The sequence below is a fragment of the Ornithorhynchus anatinus genome, chromosome X5 (genome assembly GCF_004115215.2).
Source record: "Ornithorhynchus anatinus isolate Pmale09 chromosome X5, mOrnAna1.pri.v4, whole genome shotgun sequence".
NCBI lineage: Eukaryota > Metazoa > Chordata > Mammalia > Monotremata > Ornithorhynchidae > Ornithorhynchus > Ornithorhynchus anatinus.
The window spans coordinates 769,055-790,418 of NC_041753.1; the positions used below are offsets into that span (position 1 = coordinate 769,055).

At 64.1% G+C, this 21,364-nt stretch overlaps 1 protein-coding gene across 2 annotated transcripts; it reads left to right on the top strand.

The window, feature by feature from the left end:
- Window positions 1–7,025: 7,025 nt before the first annotated feature.
- On the top strand, window positions 7,026–21,113 carry EFNA3 (ephrin A3). Of its 2 annotated transcripts, XM_029054834.1 has the most exons (5): window positions 7,026–7,146; window positions 16,473–16,777; window positions 20,285–20,350; window positions 20,497–20,574; window positions 20,751–21,113. In XM_029054834.1, exons 1-5 carry the CDS (start codon window positions 7,037–7,039, stop codon window positions 20,879–20,881), a joined length of 690 nt encoding a protein of 229 aa, XP_028910667.1. In that variant the 5' UTR covers window positions 7,026–7,036; the 3' UTR covers window positions 20,882–21,113. The 2 variants fall into 2 exon arrangements, with proteins under 2 accessions (XP_028910667.1, XP_028910668.1); XM_029054835.1 differs by lacking the exon at window positions 20,497–20,574.
- The last annotated feature ends 251 nt before the right edge of the window (window positions 21,114–21,364 follow it).

Below are 21,364 nucleotides of genomic sequence, written 5' to 3' on the forward strand. Positions count from 1 at the left end.
GGATGAATGAAAGATGAAGTAGGCGGGTCCCATGCCCACCAAGGAGCTCAAAGACTAGAGGTGGAGAGAAGCAATAAAGGGTCGTAGGTGGGGTGTAGAATGATGATGGTGACGACGACGGTATCGGTTAAGCGCTCGCTATGTGCCAAGCACCGTTCTAAGCGCTGAGGCGACCTAGAGCCAAGGGCCGGGAGACGGAAGGACCTGGGTTCTAATCCCGACCACCGCGCGTCGCCTGTGTGAGCCGGGGCGAGTCGCTTCACTTCCCTGGGCCTCAGTTCCCTCTTCTGAAAATGGGGATTAAGAGTGTGAGCCCCAGGAGAGCCAGGGATGGCGTCCAGCCCGATCACCCTGTAGCTACCCGAGCGGGCGCTTAACAAAGACCAGCATTATCAGTACAGTGCTTTGCACAAAGTGAGCGCTCAGTAAATATGAGTGAGCGAATGAATATGGATGTAGGTTCTGTGGGCTGGGAGGGGGATGAACAAGGGGAGCAAGTCGGGGCGACGCGACCCCTCTCTCCGGTGCCCCTTAATGACGAGAAGGATCGGGGTGTTCGTTAAGCGCTAACCCTGGGCCGGGCACTTTACGAAGCGCCGGGTTCGCAGCGGCGAGTTGCAGACCGCCTCTGTCCCGCTCGGGGCCCACGGTCTTAATCCCCGTTTTCCAGACGAGGTAACCGAGGCCCAGAGAAGTGAGGCGTCCAAGGCCACACGGCGGACAAGTGGCGGAGCCGGAATTGGAATCCGGGGACCTCCTGACTTCCAGGCCCGGGCTCTAGCCACCGGGCCGAGCCGCTTCCCCTTCTCCGGGGCCTCTGACCTTCGCTTAACCCACCGGGGGTTCACCGACGGGTTTGTCGTGTCCCCCCCCCTCGGCGGGGAGTGAGGCGCCAGGCCACCGGAGACTTTAATTAACCGAGGGGAAGGCCCACGCGATGCCCGAGGCCGCCCTCCACGTCCCGGGTCCCTCGGCCGGCCCGGTCTCCAGCCCCATTTAGCGCTAATGAGGCCTCATCAACCTGTGCCAGCTGCCCTGGGACTACCGCCCCCCGCCCCCCCAAACACACACACTTCCCCTCCCCTTCACCCCGGTCCTGGGCAGAACTCGAACCCACAGCCCCCCCCACCCGAAGAAAGGGTCACGTGGGCTTGGCTCCGCGGGACCGCGCAGGCTTACCCTCAACCTGTGTTTCTGTGTCCGGGTGTCCGTGGGCCACATTAAATAATAATCGTGGTATTTGAGAAGCGCTGACTACGTGCCAGGCACTGTACTAAGCGCTGGGGTGGATCCGAGCAAATCGGGCGGGACGCGGTCCCCGTCCCGCGTGGGGCTCACGGTCGCGACGTCCGTTTTACGGTTGAGGGAACCGAGGCCCGGAGGAGTGAAATGACTTGCCCAAGGCCACCCAGCAGACGAGCGGCGGAGCCGGGATCAGGACCCGGGTCCTTTCGACTCCCTTTCGACCTGGCACGGTGCTCCGCACACGGTGAGCGCTCAACAGATACGACCGAATGAAAGATCGAACGAACCACCTCCCCCGCGACGCGCGCTCCTCCGGCTGGCTTCCGTCTCGATCCCCCACGGCTTCGTGGACGAATCGGGCGGCATTTTGGAGGGAGGTAGGGAGGGGGAGCGGAGGGGGACGGGGGACTGGGACGGGGGGAGGGGAAGAGGGCCGCCCCTCCACTGCCCAACCGGGTCGGCCACTCCTTCGATGATGATGATGATAGTATTTAAGCGCTTACTGTGTGCCAAGCACCGTTCTAAACACCGGGGTAGAACGAGGTCAGCAGGTTGTCCCCCGTGGGGCTCACGGGCTTCACCTCCATCTGACAGATGAGGTGAGAGAGGCCCATTCATTCATTCAATGGTATCTATCGAGCGCCCACTACGTGCAGGGCACCGTCCTGAGCGCTCGGAACGAACAGTTGGGCAACGGACGGACGGACCGTGCCGGGCTCACGGGCCCAGAGAAGCGACGTGGCTTGCCCGAGGTCACACGGACGAGCGACGGAGCCCGGGATCAGAACCCACGTCCTCCGCCTCCCAAGCCCGGACTCCGTCCGCTGGGCCACGCCGCTTCTTTAATACCAATCGAGAATAAAAATCCATCCGCTCGAGAGTATCGACTGAGCGCCCACGGCGGGCGGAGCACCGGACCGGCCGCTCGGAACGGACGATCGGGCCGCGGAGAGAGACCATCCCCGCCCGGCGACCGGGGGGGACGGACGGCAAAGCGAAACGGAGCGGACCAGACGAGCAGCGTGGCGACACGCGTGGTACTCGTCGAGCGCTGGCTGCGTGCCGGACGCCGTTCTGAGCGCCGGGGTGGGGACGGGTCGTGGCGCTTCTGCTCATCGTGGGGTTCCCCGCGAGGCGAGGCATCCGGAGAGCGGAGAGGAAGGCCTCCCCCCAGTCCCTCCATCCACGAGGGCCCGGACGCCGGCCCCTCCCGCGCTCGGAGACGGGCGGCCCCGGTCCGCGGCGGCCCACGCGCGGGTCCATCCCCGTGACGGCGCCTGACATCTCTTCCCTCGTGGGGTCCCGTGTCCGGGGGCCCGGAAAGTCCGGGGGTGGGAATCTTCGCACGCTCGGGGGACTCCACGACCGAAGCGACGTCTGACCCGGCATCCACGGAAAGGAAAGACACGCGTGGGAGCCCGGGAGCCCCAGCCCCCCCACTCCCGGGGGAGGAGGGTGGGCCGCGCCCCCGCAGGGACCATCCCCCGGGGGTTCCTGGGCGCCCACGCGTGTCTCCTTCCCGCGGACTCCTCGGAGGGATGGGGGGGGGGTCTCTGGGGCCCGGCTGTCGCCCTCTGCGCCTTTATTTGCGGAGGGAATGACCGCCGGCCCCCTCCCCCGGCCCCCGGCCCGTGATGGATCGAAGAGGGCGCGGCGGTGCCGTGCGGTGCGGTGCGGGGAGGGGCGGGGAGGGGCGGGGAGGCCGGCCATCCATCCTGCGGCCCCTTCGGCCCCCGCAGGCCGAGAAGCGGCCGGGGGGAGGGGGAGATGGGCGGCGGGAGGAGGGAAGCGGCCCCGGCCCGGCCGGCCCGACGGCCGGAATCTGCCCCCCGGCCCTCACGCCCCCAGCTCTACAGACCCCAACCCCCCGGCCCCCCCCCAGCCCCACCCCCCAGCTCTTCACCCCCCCCCACCGGGCCCCAGCCCCCCAAACCCGCAGCCCCCCACCCCATCCCACAACCCCCAGCTCTTCCCACTCCCACCGGCCCCCCCCAAACCCCCAGCTCTACACAACCCCACCAGCCCCCCACCCCATTCCACAACCCCCAGCTCTTCACCCCCCTACCGGCCCCCCCCCCGTCCCGCAGCCCCCACCTCTACGGACCCCCCCCACCGGACCCCAAAACCCCGGCCCTCCGTACACCCCAGCCTCCGAACCCCCAGATCCCCAGATTCCTGTGTTCGTTGGTAGTTATCAAGTGCTCGCTATAATAATAGTAGTAATGATGTCGGTGTCTGTTAAGCGCTTACTATGTGCCGAGCACCGTTCTAAGCGCTGGGGGAGACACGAGGTGATCGGGTTGACCCCCGTGGGGCTCACAGTCTTCATCCCCGTTTCCCAGATGAGGTGACCGAGGCACAGGGAAGTGAAGTGACTCCCCCCAGCTGAGAAGTGGCAGAGCCGGAGTTAGAACCCACGACCTCCGACTCCCGGGCCCGGGCTCCCTGCGCTGAGCCATGCTGCTTCTCTATGCTTACCGCGTGCAGAGCGCTGTACTGAACGCTTGGGAGAGGACAATACAGTAATCAAGAGTGACGACCCCCGTCCTCGACGAGCTCGGTCTCTCAGACCTCCCGGCCCCACGGTTCCACCACGTGGCCCTCCCCCCAGCTCCGTAGACCCCCCTCCCCTACCGATAGTAATAATAACGATAATAATAATGACTGCGGTATTTGTCAGACGCTCACCGTGTGCCGGGCGCCGGCCTAAACGCCGGGTTGGATACAAGCCAGTCGGGTGGGACGCGGCCCCCGTCCCACCCGGGGCTCACGGTCTCGATCCCCATTTCACAGGTGAGGGAACTGAGGCACCGAGGAGCGGAGCGACTTGCCCAGGGTCACCCGGCAGAGGAGAGGCGGAGCGGAGCCCCCCCGGGCTTATTGAGCGGAGCCTAGGGTGGACCCTGCCTCCCTCGTCTCACCGAATAAACGCTAATTAAGGCCTAGCCGACAGAGCCCCGGCCTGGGAGTCAGGAGGTCCCCATCCCGGTTCGGCCGCTCGACTGCTGTGTGACCTGGGGAAAGTCGCCTCGCTTCCCTGGGCCTCGGTTTCCTCAGCTGCAAAATGGGGATCGAGACTGCGAGCCCCACGGGGGACGCCGTGTGCCCGTCGTCGGGCAGGGAGCGTCCCTGTCTGTTGCCGAATTGTATATTCCGAGCGCTTAATACCGCGCTCCGCGGGTCGTGAGCGCCCGGTAAATACTATCGAGTGGATGACTGCCGGGGACTGCGTCCCACCCCACTGGCCCGTATCCACCCCGGCGCTTAGTACACAAGCAAGCGCTTAACGGATGCCGTGGTTATGCTTATTCGGGCGGACGCTGGCTCCCTGGGGACCAAGGAAGGTCCATTCGTTCCTTCGTTCGGTGCTGTTTATTGAGCGCTTACTGCGTGCAGAGCACTGTACTAAGCGCTTGGGGAGTACAGTTCGGCAACGGGGAGAGACGATCCCGCCCCGGCGACGGGCCCGCGGTCTAGGGGGTTGCCAGGGCAGGGGGAGGAGGGGCTCCCTGCGCTACCGACTGTGCACTTGGACGCCGTCGTCATGACGGTTCTTTTTCCGCCCCCCCGGGAGCCGGGGCAGCGGGCCGAGCGCCGGCCCCTCCCGGGCAGAGACCGACCCCGGAAGCCGCACGGCCCAGTGGCGGAAGCCGGGCTTGGAGGTCAAAGGACGCGGGTTCTAATCCCGCCCCCCCCCCCGTCTGCTGGGTGACCTTGGGCAAGTCGCTTCGCTTCTCTGGGCCTCAGTTCCCTCATCTGGAAAAATGGGGATGAAGACTGGGAGCCCCACGTGGGACCACCTGATGACCCTGGATCTACTCCGGCGCTTAGAAGAGTGCTTGGCACAGAGCAAGTGCTTAACAGATACCATAATAACAATATATATCATTATTATTATTATTATTATTATCATCCCAGGCCCCGGACCCCAAGTCACAACCAAATCCATTCCCCCAACCTGCCCATCCAGCCATCCCACCCGCGAGGAACCCAACCCCCAACCGACCCACCCTCTGTTTCTGGATGAGCGGGTGGGGGTGGGATGGCCGAACGTATCCGCGGTCACGTGAGAGACGCCGCCTCGACCGACGGTATTTACTGAACACCTGCTATTGCCTGCACATGTGGTGGACCGCGAGAGACACCGTGTGCGCGTGTGTGCGCGAAGGGTCGTGGTAGGGAAACACTGAGCGACTGTGCGTGGGTGTCTTCGTGACCGTGCTCTGTGCGAGCGAGAATCGGCAGGTAGTTGCGGGAGGCGGTGGACGGTGCGCGTGTCTGTGTCGCCTGAGCGTGTCTGAGCTCGTGTGAGCTGGGGCCGCGCAGAGATTCAACCTGTGCGGCCCCACCCACCTGGACGGGTGTCTTTTATAGGACCGTGGGGGTGCACGGGGGTGCAAGTGGATGTGCTCGTGGACGTGTGTGCAGACGCGCGAGGAGGCGCGCGCGCTCTCGGGTGTGCCTGCGCGTGTTGTGTATGTGCGGGTGCGCGAGGGTGTGTCCATGTGGCACGTGCGTGAGCATCGGAGTGCAGGCGGGCGTGCTTTGTATGTGCGCGAGGGCTTGTGAGGATGTGTGTTCATATGCCTGTGCGCGCGCGCGCGCGCTTGTGTGTGCAAGTGGGTGTGTTTGTGTATGCGGGCATGTGAGGACGTGTGCGCCCACGGGCACGTGTATCTGTGCTCTTGTGTGTGTGCGCGAGTGGACGTGTCTGTGTGCGCAGGCATGTGAGGATGTGTGCGCCCATGGGCACTGTGCTCTTGTGTGTGTGTGTGCGCCAGTGGATGTCTCTGTGTATGCGGGCATGTGAGGCTTGTGTGTTCATGGGCCTGTGTGTCTGTGCTCTCGTGTGTGCCAGTGGATGTCTCTGTGTGCGCGGGCACGTGAGGACGTGTGCGGCCACGGGCACGTGTGTGTGCGTGTGTGCCAGTGGATGTCTCTGTGTACGCGGGCATGTGAGGACGTGTGCGCCCACGGGCACGTGTGTGGGTGCGCTCTTGTGTGTGTGCCAGTGGATGTCTCTGTGTACGCGGGCACGTGAGGACGTGTGCGGCCAAGGGCACGTGTGTGCGTGTGCGCTCTTGTGTAGGGGCGAGTGGATGCGTCTGTGTACGCGGGCATGTGAGGACGTGTGCGCCCGTGGGCGCTGTGTGTGCTCTCTCGTGTGTGCGAGTGGATGTGTTTGTGTAGGCAGGCGTGCGAGGGGGTGTGTGTTCACGGGCCCGTGCGTGTGCCCCCTCGTGTGTGCGAGTGGATGCGTTTGGGCACGCGGGCACGTGAGGGGGTGTGCGCGTTCACGGGCACGGGCGGGCGCGCTTGCGCCCGGGGGCGTGCTTGTGTAGGGCAGTGCGGGGGCGCTGAGATCTGTGCCTTCACACGGCCCGCGTGTGCTCTTCCGTGTGCACGTTGGTGTCCTCCCGCCCCCGCCCGGTGTCCCCCTCCCCATCCCGCTTCCTGCTGCGCTGGGGGGCGGGGGGTCTCCCCCCAATCCCACCCCCGAGGTGGGGAAGGAGGAGGGAGGGAGAGGGGGCGGGCGGAGAGTCCCTGCCGTGGCCCGGGTGGTCCCGGGCGCAGCCCCCCACCCCCGGACCCCAAGGCGCAGGCGCGTTTCTCCCCCCGCCCCACCGGCGACGGGGGAGGGGAGCGGGACCGGCCCACGCGTCTCGCGCGCGCGCGCGCACGGGGGCGGGTCCGCGCGCGCCGGGGCGGGGCCGGGGGCGGAGGGGGGGCGTGTCGCGGGGGCGCGCGGGGGCGCGCGGGGGGCGGGTGCGGGGCGGCGGCTCCACCGGGGATGGCGGCGGGAGCGGCTCCGGCTCCGCTGCTGCTGCTGCTCCTGGCCCAGCTGCCCGCCGGGCCGCACGGAAACCGGCATGCCGTCTACTGGAACAGCTCCAACCAGCAGTCAGTGGGCGGGGGGCACCGGGCGGGGGGCACCGGGCGTCGGGCATCCTCTCCCCCCCCCCCCCCCCCCCCCCCGCGCGCGGGAGGATGCGGGGCGCCCGGTGACCCCCTTTGGGGCGGGGGCCGCGCATCCGTGGGAGCGGGGGGGAGGGCGGAGCCCGGGGGTCTGGGGGCGCGGGGGGAGCACCATGACCCCCCCCCCCCGCGGGGGGCGGTAGGAGGGGGTCCGGGGGAGGGAGGGGGTCTGGGGGCGCGGGGGGCCCAATGACCCGCTCGGGGGCGGGGGGCGGTAGGAATGGGTCCGTGGGAGGGGCCGGGGGGGCGAGGGGAGCGTGTCCGGGGGCCACCGGGTTTGGATCCGGGGACCCCCGGGGACCTGTCTGGGGGCGGCGGTCCTGCGTCCGTGGGAGCGGATGGGCGGGGGGGGGGGGGGGCGAGCGTGTCCGGGGGGGCCACCGGTTTGGATCCGGGGAGCCCGGTGACCTGTTTCGGGGCGGGGGGCGGCTGGTCCTGGGTCCGCGGGAGCGGATGGGGGGGAGGGGGCGAGGGCGTCCGGGGGCGGGGGAGGGGGTGACGGTGAGCCGGAGCGTGTCACCCCCGCCCCCCCCCGCCCCCACACCCCTCCACAGAGGCCCGGGCGCGAAGCCCGGCCGGGGTCCCCCGAGGGGAGCGGGGGGAAGGGGGGTCCCCGGAGACGCCAGGGTGCGAGCGGGGGGCCGGCGCGCTCAGAGGAAGGAGCCCGTGATTTCCCTGGCCCTCGGTGGGCCAGCGCGGGTGGGGGTCCGTCCGTGAGTTGTGGGACTGGATCTTGTCCGGGCGCCCGGGCTGCCCGTGTCCTTAGGAGTCGTGGGCGTGTGCGACGGTGGCAACTTGTGGGGTGTGGGTCCTGGGTGTTGCGGGGCGCTTGTGCGTCCAGGGAGGGGGAGGGTGTAGGTGCCCCACCTCTGGGGCTCCGCGTCTCTGTCTCCCCGAGTCTCTGGGTCTCTGTCTCCCCGCCCCCCGGGGCTCTGGGTCTCTGTCTCCCCGCCTCCTGGGTCTCTGGGTCTCTGCGTCTCTGTCTCCCTGAGTCTCTGGGTCTCTGTCTCCCCGCTCCCTGGGTCTCTGTCTCCCTGAGTCTCTGGGTCTCTGTCTCCCCGCCCCCCGGGTCTCTGGGTCTCTGCGTCTCTGTCTCCCTGAGTCTCTGGGTCTCTGTCTCCCCGCCCCCCGGGTCTCTGCGTCTCTGTCTCCCTGAGTCTCTGGGTCTCTGTCTCCCCGCCCTCTGGGTCTCTGTCTCCCCTCCCCCTGGGTCTCTGTCTCCCTGAGTCTCTAGGTCTCTGTCTCCCCGCCCCCTGGGTCTCTGCATCTCTGTCTCCCCGAGTCTCTGTCTCCCCTCCCCTTGGGTCTCTGGGTCTCTGTCTCCCCGCCCGCTGAGCGTCTGGGTCTCTGTCTCCCCGCCCCCTGCGTCTCTGGGTCTCTGTCTCCCTGCCCCCTGCGTCTCTGGGTCTCTGTCTCCCCGTCCCTTGAGTCTCTGGGTCTCTGTCTCCCCGCCCCCTGAGCGTCTGGGTCTCTGTCTCCCCACCCCCTGATTCTCTGGGTCTCTGGATCTCTGTCTCGCCGCCCCCTGAGTCTCTGGGTCTCTGTCTCGCCGCCCCCTGCGCCTCTGGGTCTCTGTCTCCCCGCCCCCCGAGTCTCTGCGTCTCTGGATCTCTGTCTCCCCGCCCCCGGCGTCTCTCTGGTCTCCGTGCATCTCTGTCGCCGGCGGCCTCCCTGTCCTTGTTTTCTCCTCTCCGTGGATCCCCGTGGGTGTCGTCGCTTGGAAGCCGGGGGGGGGGGGGGGGGGGGGGGGGGCGGGGGGCGGAGGGGAGGGGGCGGGAGGGGAGAATCTTCCATCCCCCTCCCGCCCGGGTCCCCCCGGGGGGGATCTGGAAAGCGAGGGGAGCCTCTCCTCGAGGGAGGGGCGACCCCGGAGACCCCCCCCCCCACCTCCCACCCTTCCTCCCACCCCGGCCTTTGTTATTTCCCGACGCCCCCGTTACACCTCTCCCTCCGCGGGGGTCAGAACTGGGGAGGGGGCGGGCGCGCCCCTCTCCCCCCTCCCGGGTCCCCCCCCCCCGCGCCCCCTCCCCACCGCCCCTGGGGGGTTGAGGAGCCCCAAGTTTGAGGGATGGGGCGTCCCTGTCTCTGAGCCCCCCGACGGGGGGGGAGGGGGCGCCCCGACCGGGGGGGGGGGGGGGGGTCTCGGCCCCGGCCGTCGCCCCCCGGTTCGGTTCGGTCGGGTTCTGTTCTCTCACTGCGGCAGCCGCGGCCCCATAAATTGTGCAAGCGACGTGCCTGTCGGGGAATGGGGAGGGGGCGGGTCCGGGGAGAGACACACACGCACACACACACACACCCACCCACCCACCCAGAGAGACAGAGACCCCCCCCCTCCAGAAATGGGGGCGGGCGGGGGTCCGTCCATCCGTCCGCCCGCTGCCCCCCATCCCCTTCCCCCCCCCGGGCCCGGGGGGCCGCGGGGAGGGAGGGCGGACGGGCCGAGGGTGGGGAGGGGGCGACCACGGCCGAGCGGAGACGGAGAGAGCCAGAGACACCCACGGAGACGCGGGACTGTGGGAGAGAGACGGAGGGAGGAGGGGGAGAGATGTCTCTGGGGCCTCCGGGGTCTCCCCCGCCTTTTATCCCGGGGCCCGCGGATTCCCAATCCGACTCCCCCCAATAGGCTAAGGCTCGGAAGCCCCCCTGGGGGAGGCGGAGGGGAGAGGAGGAGGGGTCTCGGTGGAAGGGATGGCCTCTGGGGTGTCTCTGGGATTGTCTTTGTCCCCGGGTGTGGGGGTGGGAGGGGACCGCCGGGTCCTGTCTCTGGGCCTCTCGGTCTCTCTGGCCGCCTCGTGTTTTCGGAGGTGTCTCTCTCCCGGTTTGTGTCCCCGACACCTGTTGCGTGTGGGAAGTGTGTGTGTTTATCGTGTCGTGTGGCGTGGCGGGGCTCTCAGTCTGGGTGTCCCCGGGTCTCTGACCCTCCGGATCCAGGGGTCGGCCCGCATCGGCGGCTCCCGCCGGACGGTGCCGGCCCCGGTCCCGGGACCGTCCCGGCCCCTCCGCGTCCCCTCCTCTGGGTCTCTCGGCGTCTCCGTTGCTCTCCCCGGGTCTCTGCATCCCCGAGGGCCAGCTCTGGGGGAGGTGGGGGGTGGGCGAGGGCCGACCCCCGGGCCCTCGGCATCCTCGGGTCTCCGTCCGTGCGTGGCGTGGAGGTCCTCTCCATCCCTCCCGGGCTGTCGGTCCCCCTCTGCCTATCTCTGCGGGTCGGGCCGCATCTCTGCCTCCCCGGTCTTCTCGCCGCCGCTGCAGATCAATAAAACCTCCGCCGCTGTCGCAGGGAGGGGGAGGGGGCGGCGGGGGGTGGGCGGGGGGCGGGACCGCGATGTCCCTCCCTCCCTCCCTCCCCCCCGCCCGGGGGTCCGGCCACCGCTCCTCCGGCCCTCTCGGCGCCGACCCTCTTGGGGGTGATGGGGGTGGGGGCGTGGTGGGTGGGGGGCTGCTCACAAGTCCCCCTCCCCCATCCCCCACGCCCTTCGGGACCCGTTTAGGCGCCCTCGGGACCCCCGGGGGGGGGGAGGGGGGGCGGCTGGGTGCCCCGGCGTCGTGCAGCCGATGGCCTGGGGAGGAATGGGGGGGGGGGACGACCGTGGGTCCCCCCGGGGCGGGGCGTCGAGGGCCGGGTGGGGGGGGGGAGGGTCTCCCGGGGGGAGTGACCGGTCCGTGGGAACTGCCGTGGGCGTGGGAGGGAGGGAGACCGGCCTCTCCCTCCCCCCCACGCCGCGGGCTTCCACGCTCGTTACCGTAATGAGGCCTAATTGCTGTTTGTGGAGTCGCTGACGTGGTGGGAAGGGCCGGGCCCTGCCCTCGGGGGTTCCCAGGGACCCAGCCCCAGACCCCCCACCCCCCAGAGAAGGGTGGGGTGGGGAGAAGACACGGGAGGTCCCGAGTGGGAGGGAGGCTCACCGGACGCAGACCCTCCCGGCTCGGACCGGGCCCTCAGTCGTATCGACGGGGCGCTCGCTGTGCGCGGAGCACTGTGGTGAGCGCTTGGGAGAGGGCGAGGCGACGACGGACACCCGTTTCCCCCCTCACCGCGAGCGGCCCCGTTAACCCGTAGGGGCGCGGAGTGGGCGGGTGGGTGGATGGAGCGCTTACGACGGCGCTCGGCACCCGGTCATCATCGATACGGTAGCTGTTAAGCGCCTACTAGGCGCCGAGCAGTCGTTCCTTCCTTCCGTCGTATTCATCGAGCGCCTGCTCTGTGCAGACCACTGTACTAAGCGCTCGGAGAGTACGGTTGGGCGACGGATAGACACCATCCCTACCCGACGACGGGCTCACAGTCTGGAAGGGGGGAGGCAGACAGCGAAACGAAACACACGTCGACAGGCATCGGTAGCCTCGATGTCAATAAATAGAATTATAGACGTAGACACAGCATCGATAGAATACTGACTATGTGCATATATCTACCCAAGCACCGTTCTAAGCGCCGGGCTGAGGTGGCGTTCGCGGTCTCCGTCCCCATTTTACGGATGAGGAGACTGAGGCCTAGAGGAGCCAAGCGGCTCGCCCCAGGTCACGCAGCAGACGAGTGGCGGAGTCGGGATTAGAACCCACGACCTCTGACTCCCCAGCCTGGGCTCCTGCCGCGGAGGCACGCGGCTCAGTGGGCGCTCAGTAAATACGATGGAATGAATGGAGCGGGGCCCACACCTTGTGGGAGCGCCCCGCCGGTGGGAGCGTACCGCGCGTCCCGTGTTTGGGTGTCTGTGTGTGTGTGACAGTGTGGGCCGTGTGCACGTGTCGGTGACTCTCGGTACGTGCCATGGGGGACGCTGTATATCCGGGGTACACTTTCTCTTTGCGCGTGCACTTCCCGAAGGGGGCGGGTGTCTCTGTTGTTTATACCGCGCGTGGGTGCGTGCCTGAGATCGTGCCCACCCGGCGTGCGCCCGCGTCTGTCGGTGAATATCCAAGCGCTCGGTCCAGTGCTTTGCACACAGGAAGCGCTCAATAATCCCAAACAATTTCATTCATTCATCCAATCGGATTTATTGAGCGCTTCCCGTGTGCAGAACACTGGACTCATTCATTCGACCGTATTTACTGAACGCTTCCTGTGTGCGGAGCACTGGACTCATTCATTCAAATCGTATTTATTGAGCGCTTCCTGTGTGCAGAATACTGGACTCATTCACTCAAATCGTATTTATTGAGCGCTTCCGGTGTGCAGAGCGCTATATTCATTCATGCAAACATATTTATTGAGCGCTTACTGTGTGCAGAACACTGTACTCATTCATTCAATCGTATTGAGCGCTTACTGTGTGCAGAGCACTGTATTCATTCATTCATTCAATCGTATTGAGCGTTTACTGTGTGCAGAGCACTGTATTCATTCATTCATTCATTCACTCGTATTGAGCGTTTATTGCGTGCAGAGCACTGTACGCATTCATTCATTCATTCATTCAATCGTATTTATTGAGCGCTTACTGCGTGCAGAGCACGGTACTCATTCATTCATTCAATCGTATGGGGCGCTTACTACGTGCAGAGCACTGGACTCATTCATTCATTCATCCAATCGTCTTTGTCGAGCACTTCCCGCGTGCAGAGCACTGTAGGAAGCGCTTGGAAAGTACAGCGACAAAGAGAGACGATCCCCGCCCGCGGCGGCCTCAGAGTACAGCGCTTTGCACACAGTAAGCGCTCGACGCCTTCGATTATTGGCGATGGTATTGATGATGAGGAATCCCATCGCGGGGATGCGTTCGTCCACGCCGTCTCCGGGACCCTTTCCGTCTCCAGGGGCTTGGGCAGATCCTCTTTCACGTGGGGCCACGCGTGGGGGGGGGGGACGGGAAAAGCCACGCGCGATGCTTTGTAAGAACCGCTGGGGCCTGGCCGTTGCTAGGCAACCAGCGCACGTGTTCGGTTCCCTCCCTCCCCCCCCCCCGGGTCGGGATTCCGAGGCCGCCTCTGCCCCCTGCTGGACAGTCTGGGGAAAACAGGCGCCCGCCCCTCCTCCGCCCTCCGATCGATCGATCGATCGATCGATCGATCGGATCTGTTCATCATAATGATGGCGTTTGCTCAGCGCTCACTACGGGCCAGGCTTGGGGGGGGGGGCGGAGGCCAGCGGAGCGGGTTGGGCCTCCCAGCCTTCATCCCCATTTGGCAGATAACAATGTTGGTATTTGTTAAGCGCTTACTCTGTGCAGAGCACCGTTCTAAGCGCTGGGGGAGATACCGGGTAATCAGATTGTCCCACGTGAGGCTCCCGGGCCTCATCCCCATGAGGCAACTGAGGCACAGAGAGGTGAAGTGACTTGCCCATGAGGGAACTGAGGCCCGTTGGAGGGCAGGGACGGTGCCCCGCGCACAGTAAGCGCTCAATAAATATACCGGAATGAATGAGTGAGGCCCGGAGAAGGGAAGTGACTCGCCCAAGGTCATACAGCAGACACGTGGAGGAGCCGGGATTTAAAACCCATGACCTTCGGACTCTCGGGCCCGGGCTCCGCCCACTAGACCATGCTGCCTGACACATTATAATGTTGGTATTTGTTAAGCGCTTACAAGGTGCAGAGCACTGTTCTAAGCGCTGGGTTAGATGCAGGATAAACAGGTTGTCCCACATGAAGCGCACAGTCTTCATCCCCATTTTACAGATGAGGTCACTGAGGCGCGGAGAAGTGAAGTGACTCGACCACAATCCCACAGCTGACGAGTGGCAGCGCCGGGATTCGAACCCATGACCCCGACTCCCAAGCCCGGGCTCTTTCCACTGAGCCACGCTGCTTCTCTGCGCTTACTGGGTGCGGAGCACTATACTACTACTACTACTACTAGTAATGATAATTAGGGTATTTGCTAAGTGCTCACTATGTGCCAAGCACTGTTCTAAGCGCTGGGGTGGATCCGAGGTAATCAGGTTGTCCCAGGTGGGGCTCACAATCTGAATCCCTATTTTATAGATGAGGTAACTGAGGCCCAGAGAAGTGAAGCGGCTCGCCCGAGGTCACACAGCGGACAAGTGGCAGAGTCGGGATTAGAACCCACGTCCTCTGACTCCCGAGCCCGGGCTCTTGCCACCAAGCCACGCTGCTACTAAGCGCTCGGAAGAGGACCGTGTTATGCATCCGTTCGTTCTGTTGTATTTATTTGCGCGCTTACTGTGGGCAAAGCACTGTAGACACGTTCCCTGCCCGCAACGAGCTGCCAGTGAAGAGCGGGAGACGGTCATTAATATGCTCTGCACATAGTAAGCGCCCAATAAATGCTATTGAATGAATAAAGAAATAAATCAGGGACCTCATACGTAAATACTGTAGGGTTGAGGGAGAGGAGAGGGTGCAAATCCAAGCGCCGGGACGACGCAGAAGGGAGCGGGAGGAGAGGAGGGCGCAGGCAGGGAAGGCCTCTCGGAGGAGACGGGCCTTCGATACGGCTTTGAGGGAGGGGGAGAGCGGATTGGCGGAGGGGGGGACGTGGGCCGGGGGTCAGCGGCCGGAGTGACGAGCCGGAGGCCCGGTGAGGAGGTTGGCACTGGAGGGGCAAAGCGTGCGGGCCGGGTTGGAGGCGGACGGCGGCGAGGGGATCGAAGGCTTTAAAGCCAACGGCGACAAGTTCTTGTTTGATTTGGAGGTGTAATGTAGGCTCCCGATACCTGCTGGATCGTCCCCTTCCGAGCCCTTAGTGTAACGCTCCGCACACGGCGGCTGCTCAATAAACCGGTCGATTTATTTCTTTATGGTATTTAAGTGCTTATTATGCGTTCTGGACACCGCCTCCGGGAGGGACCCGTCCCGGGAGCAGGGAGCCGCTGGGTTTGCGTGAGAACGGGGGTGTTAATCAATTCATCTTTTTTGACGGCATTTGCTAAGCGCTCACTATGTTCTACGCGACAAGTTAATCCGGTTGGACACAGCCCCTGCCCCCCATGGGGCTCACATTCTCCATCCCCATTTGACAGATGAGGGAACCGAGGCCCAGAGAAGTGAAGCGGCTCGCCCGAGGTCACACGGCAGACGAGTGGTGGAGCCGGGATTAGAACCCAGGTCCCTCCGCCTCCCGGGCCCGGGCTGTAGCCACCAGATTTCTTGAATTGGGGGTAGAGGGATACGAGGAGCGAGCGGGAGGAAAAGGTCAGAGCCCTGGGAGAGAGGAACTCGGGTGACTCTGGCCGACCGGTCCCAATCATTCATTCAGTCGTATTTATTGAGCGCTTACCGGGTGCAGAGCACTGGACTGAGCGCTTGGAAAGTACAGTTCCACAATATAACAGACGCATTCCCTGCCCACAGGGACTGTGTCCAACCTGAAAGACTTGTCTCTATCCCAGCGCTTAAAATAGTGCTTGGCACATAGTAATAACAATAATTAATAACGGTGGTATTCGTTAACGAGTTACTATGCGCTAGGCACTGTGGTGAGCACTGGGTGGATACAAGCATATCGGGTCGGACGTAATAATAAACGGTGATGGCGTTTGGTAAGCGCCTACTAGGTGCCGAGCACGGTTCTAAGCCCTGGGGTAGATCCAAGGTGACCGGGTTGTCCCTCGTGGGGCTCCCGGTCTTCATCCCCATTTGACAGATGAGGGAACTGAGGCACAGAGAAGTGAAGTGACTTGCCCAAGGTCACACAGCAGGCGAGCGGCGGAACCGGGATTAGAACCCACGACCTCTGACTCCCAAGCCCGGGCCCTTGCCACTAGGCCAGGCTGCTCCTCTCCTGAACAAGTAGCGTAATTGTTCGTTACGATTAAGGGGCTTCTCCCTTCTTGGGGATTCGTTCAGTCGTATTTATTGAGCGCTTACGGCGCGCGCCGCACCGTACTAAGCGCTCAGGAGAGGACGATACGAGAATAAACGGACACGTTCCCTCCCCACAACAGGCCGACAGTCCAGACCGCGAGCCCCACGTGGGACGGGGACCGTGTCCGACCCGATCAGCTGGCATTCATCCATTCGCTCGTATTTACTGAGCGCTTACTGTGTGCAGAGCGCTGTCCTGAGCGCTTGGAATGGCCGACGCGGCCACGGGGAGAGACCATCCCTGCCCGACGACGGGCTCACGGTCTCAACGGGGGAGACAGACGACAGAGCAGAAGAAGTAGTCTGGCGTCGACACCATCCAGCTAAATAGCATCACAGATACGTACGCCTCATGAACAAAGTAGCGTCATAAATAACAGCGCTCAGTACAGCGCCCGGCACCTAGTGAGCGCTTCCCAGATGCCTTCGTGTCGTCGTCGCGGCTGTCGTCATCGTGACCGGCCCGCATCTCTCTCCCTCCCGCAGCCTGCGGCGCGACGGCTACACGGTGCAGGTGAACGTGAACGATTACCTGGACATCTACTGCCCGCATTATAACGGGTCGGGGTCCGGCCCGGGCCCCGGGGGCGGCGGGGCGGAGCAGTACGTCTTGTACATGGTGAGCCGCGCGGGGTATCGCACCTGCAACGCCAGTCAGGGCTTCAAACGCTGGGAGTGCAACAGGCCCCACGCCCCGCACAGCCCCATCAAGTTCTCGGAGAAGTTTCAGCGCTACAGCGCCTTCTCGCTGGGCTACGAGTTCCACGCGGGACATGAATACTACTATATCTGTGAGTCGCCGGCCGGGGGCCGGGGGGGGGAGGCGGGGAGGGGGCGCGGGGAGCGGGCCGGTCCCCACCCCCCCCGAGCACGGTCACCGTCCGGCGGGGTCGCGGGGACGGCCGTGGGGGACGTGGGGAGGGGGCGGGTCCCCTCCTCCCCACGCGCCGCGTCCACGGAGGAGGGGCGGGGGGGCCACGGGGCCACAGGTCGGTTCGTTCTTTCAGTCGTATTTATCGTTAATAACGATATGGTGTTGGTTACGCGCTTACTATGTGCCGAGCACTGTTCTGAGCGCCGGGGGGCGGGGGGGGGATCCAGGATCATCGGGCGGTCCCACGCGGGGATGAAGACGGGGAGCCAGATGAGGCCCAGAGAAGTGAAGCGACTGGCCCGAAGTCACCCAGCTGACAGGTGGCGGAGCCGGGATCGGAACCCACGACCTCCGACTCCCAAGCCCGGGCTCTTTCCACTGAGCCACGCTGCGTCTCCTCTTCATTCGATCGTATTTCTTGAGCGCTTACTATGTGCAGAGCACTGTACTAAGCGCTTGGAATGGACAATTCGGCAACAGATGGAGACAATCCCTGCCCAGTGAAGGGCGCTTACGGTGTGCCGAGCGCTGTACTAAGCGCCTGGGAGAGTACGGTACAACGATAAGCGGACACATTCCCTGCCCGCCACGAGCTTACGGTCAGTCGTATCCATCGAGCGCTTACTCCTTGCAGAGCACTGGACTAAACGCTTGGGAGAGTGCAACCCGATCATAAACAGGCACACTCGCTGCCCACAATAATAACGTTGGTATTTATTAAGCGCCTACTATGCGCCGAGCACTGTTCTAAGCGCTGGGGGAGATGCAGGGTCATCGGGTTGTCCCACGTGAGGCTCACAGTCTTCATCCCCATTTTACAGATGAGGGCTCTGAGGCCCAGAGAAGTCAAGTGACTCGCTCACAGTCACCCAGCTGACCAGTGGCCCAGCCGGGATTCGAACCCATGATCTATGAGCTTAGAGTGTAGAGGGGGGCTTAGAGTGAGCGCCCAGTAGCGGGGGAGGGGCACGAGCCCCTGTGAGTGACAGTTTGTGGAAAAGGGGGGAGAAGGGGGTCAGGACAGGGACCCCCAAAAGAACTAACCCTTCTGGCAGTGACAGTCTCGGGGGGCTGGGGTTGTGGGGAGGGGCGGGGACTCAAGCACTAACCCCTCCACTTAATAATAATAATAATAATATATTCAATCATTCATTCATATTTATTGAGCATTTACTGTTCATTCAATCGTATTTATTCTGCAGAGCACTGTCCTAAACGCTTGCAAAGGACAATTGGGCAACAAATGGAGACCATCCCTACCCAACAACGGGCTCGCAGTCTACGCTTACTACGTTGCCAGGCACTGTACTAAGCGCTGAGAGGGGTAGACCTGTGAGTGACAGCCCGAGGGGATGGTGCCAGAGGGAGGGGGCCGGGACTCAACCGCTAACCCTCATTTCCTTCAATCGTATTGATTGATCATTTATTGTGTGCAAAGCACTGCACTAAGTGCTTGGGAAGGTGCAATACAACAATAAACAGTGACATTCCCCGCCCACAACGAACTTCTTCAGTCATTCAGTCGTATTTATTGAGCGCCGACTGTGTGCAGAGCACTTTACTACGCGCTCGGGAGAGGACACGCAACAATAAACAGACGCACCCCTCGCCCGCAACGAGCTTGTTCATTCACTCATTCAATCGTATTGATTGAGCGCTTCCTGGGTGCCGAGCACTGGACTAAGCGCTTGGGAGGGGACTGGGCGGGGAGAGAGACATCGATACAAATAAATAAAATGACAGATATGGATATCTAAGCGGTGGGAGGCGGGGGAAGAGTAAAGGGAGGGGGAGATGAGCAAAAGTGGGGCCTAGTCTGGGAAGGCCTCTTGGAGGAGGTGGGCCTTCAAGAGGGCTTTGAAGACAGGGAGAGAGTGGTGGTCTGTGGGATTTCCGTCATTCAATCCTATTTATTGAGCGCTTACTGTGTGCAGAGCACTGGACTAAACGCTTGGAATGTACAACTGGGGATTTGGGGAGGGAGGCCGTTCCAGGCCAGAGGCGGGACGGGGGTCAGGGGTCAGCGGCCGGAGGGGTGTGAGGGACGGCCCGAGGGGGACGGGGCGGTGTGGGGCCAAGGGACAAGGTCAGGACACCACGGCGACCCCGAGGCGGGGGACACCCATGAATGGTTCTAGGGCAACAGGGACATCGGCGCTTAGAACAGTGCTTTGCACATAGTCAGCGCTTAACAAATACCATCATTTATACGCATTCGTTCATTCATTCATTCAGATTTGTTGAGCACTTCCTGTGTGCCGAGCACTGTACTGAGCGCTCGGGAGAGGCCAATCCAACACTAAACGGACGCACTCCCCGCCCGCAACGAGCTTATTCATTCGTTCGCTCATTCGCTCCTATTTATTGAGCGCTTCTTGTGTGCAGAGCACTGCACTGAGCGCTCGGGAGAGGGCAATCCAACAATAAACGGACACATTTTCTACCCCCAACGAGCTGACAAGTGGGGGGGGGGGGGTTTGGGAGGCAGACTTTAATAGAAATAAAGAATTGTCTGGGGGGGACGGTGAGATGGTGAGGACGATGAGGGTATTTACTGAGCGCTTACTCTGTGCCAAGCACTGCGCTGAGCACGGAGGGGGATGCCAGATCATCAGATGGGGTGACAGCCCCTGTCCCTCGTGGGGCTCCCAGACTAAGAGCCCCCCACCCGTGTCCGAAGGAGACCCCCACGCCCCCCACCTCTGCTCTGGGCTCGTTCCCGCTCCACGGCGCCCCGAGAGCCGCGATAGAGGCCACGATGGGGAGCAGCGGGGATCCTAATAATAATCATCATTATTATTATGATATGGGTTAAGTGCTTACTATGTGCCAGGCACCGCACTAAACGCTGAGGTGGATTGCAACAAATCGGAGGCGGGAAAGAGGGCACGTTTCAGGGTCCCCCTCCCTCAGCGCTCAAAACAGTGCTCAGCGCGTGGCCGGGCCTAGTGGCAACAGCCCGGGCTTGGGAGTCAGAGGATGTGGGTTCTAATCCTGACTCCCCCTGCCACTCGTCCGCTGTGTGACCTGGGGCCAAGCCGCCTCGCTTCTCTGGGCCTCCGTTCCCTCGTCTGTCAAAGGGGGGGTGAAGGCTGGGACCCCCGCCTGGGACAACCTGACGACCTTGGATCTCCCCCGGCGCTTAGAAGAGTAGTGAGCGCTTTAAGAAATGCCACGTTGATGCTATCGGTTCGAATCCAGGCTCTGCCACTTGTCAGCTGGGTGACCGCGGGCAAGTCACTTCACTTCTCCGCGCCTCAGTGACTTCGTCTGTCAAATGGGGATGAAGACCGGGAGCCTCACGGGGGCCAACCCGATGACCCCGTGTCTCCCCCCGCGCTTAGAACGGTGTAGAGTAAGCGCCTACCACATACCAACATCTTGATTGTGATTATTTCCCCTCCCTCCCCCCCCCCCCCGCCAGCGACCCCCACCCACAACCTGCACTGGAAGTGTTTGAAGATGAAAGTCTTCGTCTGTTGTGCTTCCAGTGAGTATGACGCGACCTCCCACCCATGGAGGGTCTCCCGGGGGGGTGGGGGGGTGGGGGCAGGAGGAGGAAGGGTGGGGGGACCCGGGGCTGGGGGGAGACGGGCCCGACCCTGACCCTTCCCCCCCCCCACCCCACCCCCACAGCGTCGCACTCCGGGGAGCGACCCCTGCCCACCCTCCCCCAGTTGACCCTGGGCCCCAAAGTGCGGATCGACGTGTTAGGTGAGTTTTTGGGGGCGCGCCCCCCCTCCGTCACCTCCCCCCCCTCCCCACGCACCTCCCCTCCGTCGGCCTCCCCGGGACCCCCCGCCCTCCTCCCCGGAGCCCCCTGACCCCTCCCCGCCCCCCGCCCCCCCCGGGGCGCCCCCCGGCCCCCCGCCCCGCGGTTTTCCCCGCAGATCACTTCGACCGTGGGAACGCGGAGCCTCCGCGCGTGGAGAAGAGCGTCAGCGGGACCAGCCCCCGGAGAGAGGACCTGCCCCTCGCCGTGGCCCTCGCCTTCCTCCTCCTCTCCCTCCTGGCCTCCTAGCTCCCACCCGGGACGCCTGGGTCCCGCCCCTCCGCCTCCCCCCCAGGGCCGGGACTGGGGTCGCCCGGGGGAGGGGGGGGGGGCCAGTGTCTAAGACCCCCCCCCTTCCCCTCCCGCCCCCACGGATTACAGCAATAAGCACGCCCGTGTCGCCCCCTCCGCCCCACGTGAGTCCCCTCCCACTCGAGATCGGGTTTACATCGTGGGGTCGGGGGGCGTGGGGGGTGGGGGACGGTGGCTATATCTCTCTCTATATATATATAATGTACAGATGGACAGGATCCCCTCCCCCCCACCCGGACCCCACCCCCCCACCCACCCAGGACCGCCCCCCCTCCCACCCAGGACCCCCGTCCCCCGGATCCCCCGGCCCCCGTTCTGTCTTCCGTGAAGACGCGATCTATGCAACGCACAGACACTTTTGGAGACGAGAGAACAACCCTCCCCCGGAACCGGGACCCCGGACCCCCTCCGACCCCCCCC

Excerpts from the sequence above, each read along its gene's own strand:
- EFNA3 (XM_029054834.1), top strand. The coding sequence starts at position 7,037 with ATGGCGGCGGGAGCGGCTCCGGCTCCGCTGCTGCTGCTGCTCCTGGCC. Across the intron at positions 7,147-16,472 it reads TGGAACAGCTCCAACCAGCA|CCTGCGGCGCGACGGCTACA; the intron begins GTCAGTGGGCGG and ends TCCCTCCCGCAG. Across the intron at positions 20,575-20,750 it reads AGTGCGGATCGACGTGTTAG|ATCACTTCGACCGTGGGAAC; the intron begins GTGAGTTTTTGG and ends TTTTCCCCGCAG.